The sequence below is a fragment of the Aspergillus multicolor genome, assembly GCF_047715735.1.
Source record: "Aspergillus multicolor strain CBS 133.54 unplaced genomic scaffold BDW74scaffold_38, whole genome shotgun sequence".
Taxonomy (NCBI): Eukaryota; Fungi; Ascomycota; class Eurotiomycetes; order Eurotiales; family Aspergillaceae; genus Aspergillus; species Aspergillus multicolor.
Window position 1 is genome coordinate 20,834 of NW_027395989.1, and position 14,539 is coordinate 35,372.

The following is a 14,539-nucleotide window of genomic DNA, read 5'->3' on the forward strand; positions in this document are numbered from 1 at the left end:
CCAGGTTGGCCATGCTGGTAAGCGTAGAGGGATGCTTGTGTCCTTGTGCTTTCTCATTAATCTTTAGTATGTTCTTGTATAGAACCTCGGACTCAAGATATCTTCCATCACTAGCAAGGCAATTTGCAATCTTCTGGACAAGATTAACATAGTTCTCCTGCTCTTTGACAAACTCGTCATCATGCACAAGCGCCAGAGCATGAGGAAGGTAGTCTCTCCAGAGTCTGCGATTTGTATAGTCGTCATCCGGAAAGACCTTCTCCAGTTGATCTGCCACTCTTTGGATCCAGTAACTGAACAATCCATTCTTCCTTAGCCAATTTCGAATCGCAATATGCACCAGTCTGTGCATATTTATTGCTGTCTCTTGGCGGGCTGTGAAGGAGTATGCGTCCAAGAGCCCTAGAGCATCGAGACTCTTTTTTTCGGAAGGTTGGGAAGGAAGAAGGGATTGTGGGACATTGCGCGGGTTGATACATGCTATGAAAGATAAAAAATCCGCCGCCAAAGGGTCTTGATGTTGAATCTGTTTGAAGGATATTAGCCAGGTGGTGATTACGGCATTTTCAATATCCTTGTATCGTCCTGGATCCCTAAAGTCCTCACTAAGAAGCTCCACGGCGGTGTTCTCCTCATGTTGTAGAAGTTTCAGGTAGGTGGCCAGATCCAAGCGTTTTTTGTTGATATATGCGGCTGCCTGCGCGATTGCTAAGGGTAGAAATGCCAGCTGCTCCAAGAGTGCTACTACAATGCTATCGCCCTCCAGCACGCTTTTCTGCACCAGTAGACTCTCAAAGATGTTCCGCGCAGCTCCTTTATCCACATCTGGGATAGAAAGCATACTCGAATTTGTGAGATCCACAGCAAGCTCCCAATTACGGGTTGTGAATAGGATGCGGCCCTGCTCACTTTGGGGAAGAAGGTCCTCAAGAGCTGAAGTTCCATTATGGCCCAATAGCCACATTTCTGTATCATCTGCATTGTCAAAGATTAGGAGCCATTTTCCTGCACGCTCAGAGCTGAGGTGGGTCTGGATCTGTTCTTTAACATCTGCCGACTTGTCTTTACACAGTCCAAGTATTTGTGCGATCTTTAAGAATGACTGCTCAACCATTGCGTGGCTAGTGCTTGGAACCCAGAAAACCGAACACTCCGCATCTTGGTCTCGCAGGCGGTATGCTAATTCCAGGGCGACTTGGGTCTTCCCGACCCCTCCTAAGCCGGTAATTGCAATCCTTCTAGGCCCGTTCTGCGCGAAAAGAAGTTCTTCCAGCTTTCCAATCTCATCCCGGCGACCGACAAATTTTGGATTTCTTGGCAGAGAGACCATCCAATGCCGGGTGTTATCGCTCTTCCGCGAGCCAGAATATGCTTGGTAGGCAGGCATGGCTAATAATAGAAGTTTTGCATAAGCTGCTGCTGTCAAAGCTGCAAATCCTTGCCACTGTTTCTGCTTATGTGAATCGCAATAGTCGCATATTCCTCGAATCACAAGCGTCGGAAGCTCATTCATGAGGCCTGCGGCCTCCATCTCAAAGCAGAGTATTCCGTGCTGTTGGGATAGACGGTCTCGCGTTTCAGAGTCCTTCATCACCTGGTCTCCAGAGGCAATCAACCCATAGTGGATATATGGTGTCCCCATAGGGCGTAGTTGTCGTATGACTAAGTTTTCTTTGTCACACCTCTCGCAATCAAAATCCTTCTCGGCATGGTGGTAGGTGGACTGAAAGAGGTAATCTGTACTTTGTTCAGGAGGCGAGAATCTTTCATTCATGTCAGGGTTTCGCTCCAGTACTTCGTTCACTAGTTCGGAAACCGCATTGTCACCACCAGTCATCTGCTTTGCCTGAAGTTGACTCATATGCGTTAATAGAACCTGTGGCGGTTGATTCAAGATACCAGTGAGCTCGAATTGTCCACCCTGAATAGCCTTGCCATAATCATACTGTATAACCCCACCATGCTTTCCTCCTGGCTTGCTGACAACCACGTCACCTAATCGAATGTCATTGCTTTGACTGGGGACCCCCCCTCCAATCCCTACCATGAGTCCGAACCGGAGCCGGGGAAAGGTCAAACGCATGCGGGATATGACGGTTGCGGCGGACACTGTTCCGTATACACCATTTGGCAGGTAGGCAATGACTATGTGATGGCCGTTCAGTTCGCCCAATTCGTAGGCATTCGGATCGGTGATCTGTGGAAGTGGGGCGTGGGTCTTGTCCAGCATGGCGCGGGCCGCGGCCGCCTCCAGTGGCAGCGCACAGATCCACGCGACTGTATAGTCATCATGTGTGAGGGAAGCCATGGTCGGCGGCGCGAGAACCGATGAAAAGTAGAGCTGATTTAGAGACTAACGTGTCCGGAAGGAGTGAGTGTGCAGCATGATGAGATCAGGTTCAGCACTTGTGGCACGGAAGAGGGGCACTGTGATCGGAATCCTGCAAAGCTGACTCTTTGACCGGCAATCAACTATGATTGGTCCATCAGGTTATTTCCCGGAGAGGATCTAATATCTTCCGTTATTGTCTTAGCTTATTTGGTTATCGCACGGATTCCATGACCTTCCATTTTGCTCTAGCCAATCATAGTGTCCCATCTACAACAGCAATAACGTAATTCCCGGTCGGTTCTTCCCGATCGGTCGGTCGTTTTCCCCAACAAACTCATCGCGTATCCTGCCTTTGTTTTTAATCAACCACCATGCCACCAAAAGCGCGTAAAAAGAATCAAAATTTAGTTGAGCAAGAGGGCAGAATTGCCTGCGCAATACAAGATTTGAAAAATGGAAAATACTCAAAAATTGCGCCCGCAGCGCGTGCATATAACATTCCTACGAATACACTCAGAGGAAGACTAGAGGGCCGACAAAGTCAAGCAGAACTCCGCAATCCCAGGCACCGACTCTCCCTGCAGCAAGAAGAGGTCTTAATAGCGTGGATAGTATCACTTGACATACGTGGAGCAGCCCCTAAGCCCTGCAGAGTTCGTGAGATGGCCCAAATTATTCATAATGCTGGTTCCTTAGCGCCGTATCCGCCCATCGGAAAGAACTGGGTAACAGAGTTTACGAAGAGGCGCCCTGAAGTCAAATCCAGGTTTGCTCGAAGGATTAATCATCAAAGAGCATTATGTAAAGATCCCAAGTTAATTGGCCAATATTTCGATGAGCTACAGCGTGTCAAAGTTGAGCATGGTATACTCGACGGAGATATCTATAATTTCGATGAAAATGGGTTTGCTATGGGGCTTATTGCAACTACAAAGGTGATAGCTCGAGCGGAGATGCCTGGCAAGCCATGTATTATACAGCCAGGCAATCGGGAATGGGTTACAACTATCGAATGCGTCAATTCAACGGGTTGGTCAATCCCCTCCACCATCATTCTCAAAGGAAAGCGCCATATTAAGGGATGGTTCGAGGAATATTCTCTCCCTACGGCCTGGAGAATCGAAGTCAGTGATAATGGGTGGACTACGGATGCAATAGGCCTTCGCTGGCTTCAAAAATGCTTCATCCCAGCTATACAAGGGCGGAGGACGGGGGGGTACTCCCTCCTAGTTCTGGACGGGCACGGAAGCCACCTGACGCCTGCCTTTGACTCTGCTTGCAAGGAGAATAATATAGTACCATTTTGCATGCCTCCTCATTCATCTCACCTCCTGCAACCTCTTGATGTTGGTTGTTTTGGTCCCTTAAAGCGCGCTTATGGGGGGATCATTGAGCAAAAAGGGCGCCTGGGATTTAACATCATTGACAAGCTGGATTTCTTAAAGGCCTATCCAGAAGCACACGAGAAGGTCTTTACCAAGGAGAATATTCAAAGCGGATTCAGGGCAACTGGGATAGTTCCCTATTCTCCCACTGCAGTACTTGATAAGTTAAAGTTAAAGCTGTCAACTCCTACACCCCCTCCCAGCAGAGGTAGGGATTCAATTCCTTCCTCACAGCTCTGTACACCCCATACAGTCCGCCAGGTCAATCGAAAGGCTTTATCTGTTAAAAAGCTTCTTAAGGAGGGCTCCCGGAGCCCGTCAACCCCCTCCAAGCAGGCGCTAGATCAATTTATAAAGGGGTGTGAGATGGCCATCTACAATGCCAGCTTGCTGGCTCAGGAAAACGAGGATCTCCGCTTATTCGTGGCAGATAATATGCAGAAAAAAGGACGATCTAAGCGACAAATGATACCGATAGATGGCCTCTCAATTCAAGAAGCGCGAGACCTTATTTGATCGAGAAATAATGAAATTCAGGCAGGAAGGGGGGGGTCAAGCGCAAGTGCCCTGCCAGCTTCAACTCAACCTAGTCGCGCCCCACCAAGATGTTCAAGATGCAGAGAGCTGGGTCATATAAGAACGCATTGTCGCGCTTCTAATAATGTTTTGTATAATTAATTTGAATAAGAATTGGTGGAGTTATCTGAATTCAATGTTCTTTGAGTATTAGGGTTGCTGGGAAAACGACCGACCGATCGGGAATTACGTTAGTGGCTTTTTTTCCACGAGGGAACCTTGGTTGCTTCTATGTTCTCGAAGCAGACATGGCACCAAATCTCCCCTCCTGGAAATCAAGACTTATTCACGATATAATAACCCGTACATCTCTAACCTCAAGCGAGATCGCTAATACCGCCGAGTGTATGGAACAGACTGTGACCAAAATCAGCGCGAATATGAGGCAGTTTGGCAGCGCTCAAGCGCTAACCAAGAAGCGTGTAGGTCCGCCGCGCAGCATCATACCCCTTATGCTACAGGCTCTCTGTGATTATCTGCGCGATCACCCCTGTCTTTATCTTGATGAGATGGCATCCATCCTCCAGCAAAAATTCAATGTCTCCGTCACGCCGAGCACCATCAGCAGGGCACTTACTGAAAATGGATGGTTAAGAAAGGTAATTTGGCAGATATTAAATAAATAAAGCGCGGACTTGCAGGACTTTTACCTTTATAGCCTCTCCTAATATTGTTCGTATCATCTTGTTTATGTGGATGAGTCAGGATGCGACAAGCGTGCAGGACGTAGACGGACGGGCTGGTCTCCACGTGGGGTGGCCCCGATTTAAATACATGAGTTCCAGCGGGGCCAGAGGTACCAGATCCTACCAGCCTATGCTCAAGATGGTATTGTGCTTGCTTGAATATCCCAAGGCTCAACCAAATCCGTGTTCTTCAAGAACTTCATTAAGCAGCTTCTTCACCACTGTGGCAGATGTGTGGCAAATGGCCGGCGCCGCAGTCGGTATTAATCATGGATAATGCATCCTTCCATCATACAGGCCGCATTAAACAGATGTGTTCCGAGGCAGGTATAAGCTAGTGTACCTACCTCCCTATTTACCGGATTTGAACCCTATCGAGGAATTCTTTTCAGAGCTCAAAGCATTTATCAAGCGGAGCTTCCAACTTACCTGGATTGCCCGGGCCGAGATTTCCATAGCTTTCTGAGATTCTGCATCAACGCCGTTGGTGCACGGGAGCAAAGTGCAAGAGGACATTTCCGCCACGCAGGCGTGATGATAGATGAACTGTAATTCAGCTATCTCTACGTCGCCTTTTTTAGAAGACCCAGTTAGAACATTCTTAGTTTGTATTTAAAGAAATCTATGACTATGGAAATTAAACCCTCACTCGAAGCCAATAATCCTATGTCACCACAAGCAAGATGTATTAAGATAGGAGGTGGAGAGAGGCTCTTAATTAGACTTGAAATATGCTAAATGTTGCGTGGAGTTGAACTTAACCCATTTAATAATGTCATCGACAAATCGATGGGCAGTGCCGATATCAATTTCTCGCTGGGTAAAGAACTTGGGATCCGGCCTGTTCGCAATCTGTTCCAGGTCAAGACCGTTCTCGAGTGCCACTTGACCAGCTTTTCGGTAGTTATTCTTGAGTTCCACGTCGTTCCATTTGGATGCATGCCATTCGCTATACTCAGCGATAGCTACATCACAAGCACCGGGAATATTGAGACGCTTGAACCCAGATGTGTTCCAGACTTGCACCCCTGGAGTCATATCGGGTGTAGTAATTGGCATGGGTTATGGTGCTACTTGCGCAGGCAGAACAATGTTGATTGGAGGACAAGACCCCCCATGGGACGCCAGGCCTTTATCTTTCCCTTTGGGTTTCAATAGTCGATCCTCCGCTTTCAACTGATCTTGAAACCATCTGGGTATGCCTCGTTCGGCCCTCAGGGCTCCGCCATCATAGATGAAGTCAATTAAGACTCTGTAAGTGGTGTGTTGTGAGTGGGTAATGCTTCTGTGTCACAGGGCCCTCTAGGCAGTGAGGGCCTTGTTCTTGTCACGGCACCGCATCATCTGATAAACATGCCTCTATGCGTCAGATACACCAGAGCTGCGCTCAGCATCAAGTTGACAGTCCATATTTGCTTGAGCCGATAAACCTCTTTTGTCTACTTTTTTGGGGGAAGAACGGCTGTCTCCTATATGATAAAACGTGATTAGTAGCCTTAACTTCTTGCCAGCACGAAACAAATCCGCCCAATCCGGAGCTGATCTTCAATAGATGACCATTTAATGTTTGTTTTCTCAAACCTTTCTGTAAGGTTGTGTTCAGAACGATCGTTGATCGCAACTGTGATTGCAGTGTCGTCCCATCGAACTCGCTGACTAGGTGAAAACTTCTCACCAATGATCTTTTCGAGTTTAGGCTTCAGTGTTTTCACCGAGTAGGCACTAGGAGCCAGAACCAGGTTCTGTTCAGTATCGCTTGTCTCAACTCGCTTGTTCAACGCAAGCTTCCACTCAATGGAGTAATGAATACAAGTAGGTAGCTCTTCCTTATATACCCGTCCTTCACGCCAGTCATCCAATCCTAGTAGGGGAAGCTTATCTGGTATTTAGGATCGTCTAGAGTAGCGTGCAGCGGACTCATAGTCCGAGCCCATCAAGCTAAAGTTGGATGGCGAACCTGGCGACCCATGGAAATTACTGGGTGTGGGGGCATGCCACTGCTGAGTGGCGTCATATGGAGAATTTTCGCGAATGAGGAAGGGACTAGTCATGGTGAGATTGGCCATGGATCACTACTGAACCTCATCTGTCAGCACCTTGTTGTTGCAGTAACAGGATAGCAGCGAGATGCCTCGGCGATAGTCTTTATGAAGCCAAGTGAATTCAATCCTTGGCCAGATAAGATAAATGTGACATGATCTGCGGGACCGAGACGATGGGTATCACGCCTACTGCCGACAACGTAACTTCAAAGAGTTGGAAGACCATGTTGCGATAATCTCAAGCGCCAGGCGTGGAAGTTGTTTGATTGGTTTGCATGGAATCCTCTTGAAGGACAACAGGCTACTAAAAGGGGAAAGCTTCCTTATAGTAATGTTTCTCCTCATACAACTCTTAATTACAGACATTTATAGACTAGATCTATTGCGCAATAGCTTCCGGTTGTGGCGCTGAGAAAGAGCCAAAGAGTTTGAAAACGCCAAAGCCTAACCTGCAAGGTGCTGTATCCTTGCATGAATATGATGACCGCCTTGGCTAATTGGCACTGTTTGCTCAAAGCATTGGCAGGGTTACCTACCTTACAAAAATAATCTAAGCGCACCACAATAGGGACCACCCGACCCCTTACGTAAGCCACAAGTAGGCCAACGCTGGTCGGGGTCGAGTATAGTTAACTATCGCATAAGCGGTGTCAACAACATAGCAGTTAAATACGAGAGCTTGTGGCAGCGAGTGAGGTCGTGAAGGCATACAGGAGGCGCTGGGATTTGGCGACAAAGCTTGGTGTATCAGTGGATCAAATGGAATAGGTTTGCATTCTATAAGTCTACATTACAGCCATCGTCCTATCGTAGCTCTGGTAGCAGTGTTTCGTTGATCCGCTCTCCTGAAAACACCTTCCCGTTCCAACCCATCTTGTCAGTCCTTGTTTTATACACGACTTGTTAGGAACTCTTCTGGGCGAGAGGCAGTGACCTTTTATGGCAAGACAAGTGTTGGGGTGCAGCATATTACATAGTATGAGGCAGGCGCTACCGGTACCGCATTGTACCCCGCGACTGTAAGCGCCGAGCTGCAGTAGCGTCGCCCAGCCTCCTCCATCTCTCTTTCCTGCAACTCTCTGCTCTCAGACTCCGAAACCACTTCGACCATGGCCCTCGACCTCGTTGCAACTCTGTGCAAGTATGCGTTTACCTCGCTGGCAGCAGCAGCAGGGCTGTACGCCGTCCTGCTAGGGCTGCTCACTACCCCGACCTTTCAGTCGCACGTTGTCTACCTGCACGCCCTCCAGATGACCTGGTTCAAAGACCTCAATGTCCCCGAAACCTTTGGCTTTCTCAAGAACCAGGTTACTCCGTTTGCCATCACGACTGGCGCTGACCAGCAACTCTACGCCTGGCACGTCTTGCCGATCGAGCTGTACCGCAAGCATGAGCTGGCTCTCACTGCCGAGCCGACCGGGTTTGTCTCGGACATCACCTCTCGCCTGGCATTCAGGCTGCTGCGCGATGATCCAGAGGCGCGATTGGTAATCCACCTGCACGGAGCAGGAGGCACGGTCGCATCGGGGTATCGAGTGCCCAACTACCGAGCCCTGTCTGCCGGTCACCCCGGCAAGATCCACGTCCTGACCTTTGACTATCGTGGGTTTGGACGGAGCAAGGGGAAGCCCTCGGAAGCTGGCCTCATTGAGGACGCACTCGCAGTGACCTACTGGGCCATGGACGCGGCTGGTATTCCTGCCTCTCGGATTGTGGTCTTTGGGCAGTCCATGGGCACTGCTGCAGCTATCGCGGTCTCCCACCACTTTGCCTCGCAGTCCCCCCCCACAGTCTTTACCGGCACTGTCCTTGTGGCCCCGTTTGTGAATGTCCCGACGCTCGTCGCCACCTACCGCGTCGCAGGAACTCTTCCCATCCTCTCGCCTCTTCGCCGAGTCCCTGCCCTGTTCAACTATCTGCTCCGCTTCATCCGCGATAAATGGCTGACCAATGAACGCATCACGCAAATGGTCCGCTTGAACGAGGTTAACGCAGAGAAATACCGTCTCACCATCGTCCACGCCGAGGACGACTGGGACATTCCCTCGCACCACTCTGAACTCCTCTTCTGGCATGCGGTCAACGGCTCGATTCCGGTCGGCATCACCTACGAGGACCTCGAGTACAAGAAGATGGAGTCTCGAGTCAATCTCGGTGCTGCAGGGACGATCATGGAGTGGCGGACGGACTACGGGGTGATTCGTGAGGAGATCCTCAAGAGTGGCCTGCACGATGTGGTGATGGGCTATCCCATTGTGACCATGGCCGTGATGCGCCACTTTGAAGCGACGGACCCTTCTTTTACCATTTAACCATATATATATTTATATATATATGTTGATACATTCTGAATATATGTCATTGATCAATCCGCCACATCCACTTCTCTGCGACCGCTGGGAAGGCCGTGTTCTAGCACGCCAGATGGAGAGCTCCAAACGAGGCTCCGAAGAGAGAGCAGAGCGCCCGGATGATCTGGGAGTTGTAGAGATACGGATCCCAGTGTGCCACGACAGTGTCCTTTCGAGGTTTGCCCTCGCGCTCTACCCCTGGCATCTCCGCCTCGTCGAATGTGGGCGATTTGGGCGTCTCTTGCTGGCTGCTTCGGCTGACTTGCTTATTCGCCTTTGCTCGGATTTTCTCCAGCTCTCGTTCCTCTTCCGCCTTCTCAAACACTCGAGGGGTCAGATACCATATGCTCCAGTACGTCTTCTGGGCGTTGACGTCGTCGAACTTGTCGCTCAGGGCCATGGACTCGAGCTTTTCCAACTGATCGGGAGACATGCCAGGGAGATCGACAAGAGTGGGCGCGAAGACATCCTTGGGCTTCTCCCACCAGAAGAAGTAGGGGATCGCGAACAGTGGGATGTAGCTGAGCGTCATGCTCTCCATCTGCGAAAGTGGAAGCGCGTTGGCGGCACGTATGATGTACGTCGCAACGAACCACAGCACCTGGAACAGGGTGATCAGCTTCGTAATGCTGTCGCTCTTGTTCTTGTCGCGGATTTGATTCTCGGTAAGTCCCCAACTCGCATGGTCTCTCTTCCAGTCAACGAGGCCCTGCTCTAGCAACCACGTAAACTGATTAGGCCAGATGACTTTGTTTCCCGATGCGGTTCGATATCGCAAGGCCAGCATGCTGATATAATACGCATGGAGGAGCTTGAACTCTCCGTTCGTGTGTCCCGCGCACTCCTCGATCATTCGCCTGCACTGCGCCCATTCCTGCAGACCCTCGACGGCGATAAATTCGGGCGCGAGGAGGGTTTTCGCCAGGAGCGCGAGCTTGTGGGATGTTGCAAACGATTCGCTCTGGTAGACTCGGGGATGTATGACGACCCATGTGCAGAGAAAGATCGTCGTGAGGCACGTCGTCAGGAGCCCTAGGGTGCCTCGTCCATTGGGCTCGTCTACCCATCCGACTAACTCGGACTCGGACGAGTTCATGCTGGGCTTCACCAGACGGACCGGACGGCATGTCAAGACACTCACATTGATACTGTGCTTTTTGGTGGGGTACGCGCGGTTCTTATTTCCGGCTTTCGATTCGAGCGGCGAGGAGGATGCAGGTGGTCTCTGACACACTTCCTGCAGGGGTAATCCTGTTTACGCTACTTCTCACGAATAAACTCAATCGATTAAGCACCCAGGACCTATGCGCTGGTTCAGATATGAACTCTCAATATAACTGGCTGTTGGCGCCCTGCTTAAAAATAGTACTGTACCGGTAAGGGACCGGCGCTTAGCCCTGCATTCTGACTGGGTACGATAATGTGACCACCAGCACTACGCATGAACATGGAGGCAGGGAGAGGAGTTCCTGTTTATTGCAGTGTGAAGTGAACCGTTGCTCGCTCGGGGTGGTTACAGTGCGACCCGAAATGTCCTTCTATGTCTTAAAACAGACGGAGCTTGTTTTCAAAGCCTAACCCCGAAGCCCTAATTTATTTAAAGAGGCTAGACTTTATTTCCGGCCCGTCTCTGCCGTGAATGGTACAACGTCGAACAGAAACTCAAAGTAACCAAACCATAGTATAACAGCCAAGAATACACTCCGCCTAGCTTCTATGCCGGTCACCTCAATTCGCAAGGCCAATGTGTAACAGCGTTAGGGTATTAGGCCGTTATTTCTCCATCCGGAGAGCGGATGATGCCCCACAGTTTGAGGAATCCCGATCAATTTTCTTTAGCTTTGTGTTCCTACCCCTCCAGAGCGGCATCTGCAAGTTGGTTTCAACTGAATATTCCGCCGTCTTTGACTACTGTTAGTTGATGGCAGAACGGTCGCTGGCCATGTGTCTGTAGAGCGGGGTAAGATGTCTTGTGCAACACGCCAAGGCAGCTGAGGCACCAGCGCCACCGTTGATTACTTTAAGTAAGTGCTGTAAAGCCTTTCGACCTATCCTCCTTAATCTTTCAACATTATTATAACATCTTTCGATTCAGTGACCACTTCGCAATTAGCAGCCAGCTAACAGCATATACTTCCAACAGGCGCCTTCACTTCACGTGCCTTTCTTCATAGCACCGCTCTCTGAGTTTGCCGTCCAGTGAAAAGCCGGCTGGCTCCCCGCCGCGCTAAGCCCACAATGCCCACCCTCGACCCGAACCTCTATACCGTTGCATGGATCGCCCCACTTGAGATCGAGGTACAAGCTGCCTTACAGATGTTGGATAAAGTGCATACGGGAGGATTTCCGGTCAGCCCCGGCGATGACTATGTGTTTCGCGCCGGTGAGATACACGGACATAATATTGTGATTGCCACGTTTGCTGCTGGCCAACCATACGGCACAAGCTCTGCAACATCTCTGGCAAGTCATGTGAGAAAATCTTTCCCGAACCTGTGGTTTGGCTTGCTAGTGGGCGTCGCTGCAGGCCTGCCGAATCTCGCATGCTCCCCGCCGCGCGATATTCGACTGGGTGATGTCATAGTAGCTCTTTCGGAGGGAGATTACCCAGCGATATTACCATATGGTTTGGGAAAACAGAAGGGTGCAAGTGACTTTGAGTTACTACGCTACGGGCATTCGCTGCCTCAAACCACACGTGTCGTCAGTTCTGCGATTGGTATGATCAAGGCAAAAGAACAAGCTACGAAAGCAGTTTTGAGATACTATAACGAGGCAGTACGGAAGGACCCAAAATTTTCCGACCCCGGCCAGGAGAACGATATTCTTTACCAATCTTGTGATAATGCAACGGTTGCTCGACAACGCCGACCGGACACTAAACGCACACGCGTGTGGTATGGATCGATCGGGTCCGGGGATAAGCTGCTGAAAAGTAGGCGGGATAGGGATGAATTGAGAGACAAATACAACGTGATCGGCCTGGAAATGGAGGCCGCGGGTGTGATGAATGAAATCCCAGTGGGAAATATCCGCGGGGTTTGCGATTACGGCGACGAGCGAAAGAATAAGGATTGGCAGCCTTACGCAGCAGCGATGGCAGCGGCGTTCGCGAAAGCAGTGCTGTCGGAGATTACCCCAAAGTCTGCTATCCAACCACCCCGTGTCAGGACAGGTGCGTTGCTATGTCATCCTACTTTTTGCATGCTAATCATTGAACAATGCGACCAGACTTCACAGGTGAAGACAAAGCCTGCCTGCGAGACTTGCTGGTCGCCGATCCAGAAACCGAGCGACGACGCATTGAGGCCACAAAGGGCGGCTTACTGGATGACTCATTTCGATGGGTGTTGGGCAATCCTGAATTTCAGAAATGGCATAGCAGCGATCAGAGCCAGTTGCTTTGGATTAAGGGCGATCCTGGCAAGGGCAAGACCATGCTTATGATCGGGATAATCAATGAACTGTTACAGCAAAATCAATCACAGCCATCGCAATCAATAGCATACTTTCTGTGTCAAGCAACCGATCCCAGACTGAGCAATGCAACCAGCATCCTGCGAAGTTTAATCTATATGCTGATTCGGCAACAGCCACATTTGATTTCACATCTACGAGAAAAATATGATACCAACCCAAAGCTCTTTGAAGGTGGAAACCCGTTCTACAGCTTGTCTGCGATTTTCGAAAACATGATCCAAGATTCTACACATGCCATGACCTATCTACTTGTCGATGCTCTTGATGAGTGTGAGACAGGCCTATGTGATCTGCTTCAGCTTATTGCAAGAACCAAGTCCGTGTCGGCCACCCAGGTGAAGTGGATTGTCTCCAGCCGAAATAGGGAGGATATCGAGCAAGAACTAGAGATCGGCGACAAGGAAACCAAGCTCAGCCTGGAGCTAAATCAGACTCATATATCTGATGCTGTTGCGGCATATATTAATCACAAAGTATCTTGGCTAAAAATACTCCAACGCAATCCAACCTTGCTGGAACAGGTCAAGGAACAACTGCTTCAAAAGTCAGATGGCACTTTTCTATGGGTGGCCTTGGTAGTCCAAGAAATGCAGAAGTGCCGGCGTTCGGCAGCAGTTGTCGAGTTGGTGGGCAGAATTCCCCGAGGCTTAACCCCACTCTACGATCGAATGCTTCAGCAAATACAACATTTTGAAGAGCAGGATCGCGAGCCATGCATATTAGTTCTCTCAATTATTACGCTTGGATACCGACCGCTTCACCTGCACGAGTTATGTTGTTTGACTAGCTTGTCTAATGAACAATATGGCTTTGACGATTTGGAAGATGTTGTGCGCATGTGCGGATCTTTTCTTGCGATCCGGGATAACAAAGTTTACCTCATACATCAATCTGCCAAAGACTACCTTAGTGATGCCAAGATATCAGCTGCTGTTTTTCCGTATGGACCCTCTGCAATACATCACAGAATATTCCGCGAGTCTCTGCAGAGCCTCTCAGCCAAACTACGACGCAATATTTACAACATCAATAATCCAGGAGCTCCAGTCTCTGAGATAGCAAAGCTTTCGCCACAGCCTGACCCGCTGTTTGACTTGCGATATAGTTGCATATATTGGTTGGACCATTTTATTAATTCCAAGTCTCTGGAGAGGCCCGAATCAGCACATAATCAGATATCAGATTTTTTCAAGCAACATCTCCTCCACTGGTTAGAAAGCCTTGGCCTGATTGGTGAGCTCCGGCACGGGATCCTAAGCCTCAGAAAGCTTTTAGTTTGTCATAGCCAGTATCAGGCTATCTTTAAAGAGGCTGAAAGGTTTGCAAGTGCTAATGCTACTATAATACAAGAGGCACCTCTACAAACATATGTTAGCGCTCTTGTGTTCTGTCCTAGAAAAAGTTTGAGTAAGGAACTCTACTGGGATCAGCGGTTCAACTTTCTAAAGCAGGCATATGTAATGCAGGAGTCCTGGGATCCATGTATACAAGTTCTTGAGGGCCACAAAGGCTTGGTTAACGCAGTGGCCTTCTCACCTGACGGGCAGACAGTCGCGTCCGCTTCCGGTGACCAAACCGTCCGGCTCTGGGATACGGCCACCGGCGCTGAGAAGCAGACCCTTAAGGGCCATGAAGCCTTGGTTAGGGCAGTGGCCTTCTTACCTGACGGGCAGACAGTCGCGTCCGC

The 14,539-nt window shown here is 49.6% G+C and overlaps 4 protein-coding genes across 4 annotated transcripts in view; 2 read left to right on the forward strand and 2 right to left on the reverse strand.

Annotated features, from left to right (window-relative positions):
- The window catches only part of BDW74DRAFT_188232 (uncharacterized protein), a gene marked incomplete at its 5' end in the record, with an annotated part of 4,257 nt that extends 1,949 nt beyond the window's left edge, over positions 1-2,308 (reverse strand). The window contains one exon of the mRNA XM_073731665.1: positions 86-2,308. Coding sequence (XP_073579113.1) covers positions 86-2,308 — 2,223 coding nt within the window. The remainder of the gene's footprint in view (positions 1-85) is intronic.
- A 5,524-nt stretch (positions 2,309-7,832) lies between these two features.
- Positions 7,833-9,511, forward strand: BDW74DRAFT_188236 (alpha/beta hydrolase family protein). The gene has a single exon (XM_073731666.1). The coding sequence runs from the start codon at positions 8,131-8,133 to the stop codon at positions 9,331-9,333; it is 1,203 nt and encodes a 400-aa protein (XP_073579114.1). The 5' UTR covers positions 7,833-8,130; the 3' UTR covers positions 9,334-9,511.
- BDW74DRAFT_182716 (uncharacterized protein) lies at positions 9,434-10,468 on the reverse strand (the record flags this gene model as incomplete). The annotated part of the gene is made up of 1 exon (XM_073730322.1): positions 9,434-10,468. The coding sequence occupies one exon, from the start codon at positions 10,466-10,468 to the stop codon at positions 9,434-9,436; it is 1,035 nt and encodes a 344-aa protein (XP_073579115.1).
- A 2,341-nt stretch (positions 10,469-12,809) lies between these two features.
- Positions 12,810-14,539, forward strand: part of BDW74DRAFT_170798 (Pfs, NACHT and WD domain protein) — a gene marked incomplete at both ends in the record, with an annotated part of 2,477 nt that continues 747 nt past the window's right edge. Inside the window, 3 exons of the mRNA XM_073727216.1 lie at positions 12,810-13,187; positions 13,221-14,492; positions 14,526-14,528. Coding sequence (XP_073579116.1) covers positions 12,810-13,187; positions 13,221-14,492; positions 14,526-14,528 — 1,653 coding nt within the window. The remainder of the gene's footprint in view (positions 13,188-13,220; positions 14,493-14,525; positions 14,529-14,539) is intronic.

Bases quoted from the DNA above. Each gene is read 5' to 3' on its own strand.
- BDW74DRAFT_188236 (XM_073731666.1), top strand. From the start codon at position 8,131: ATGGCCCTCGACCTCGTTGCAACTCTGTGCAAGTATGCGTTTACCTCG.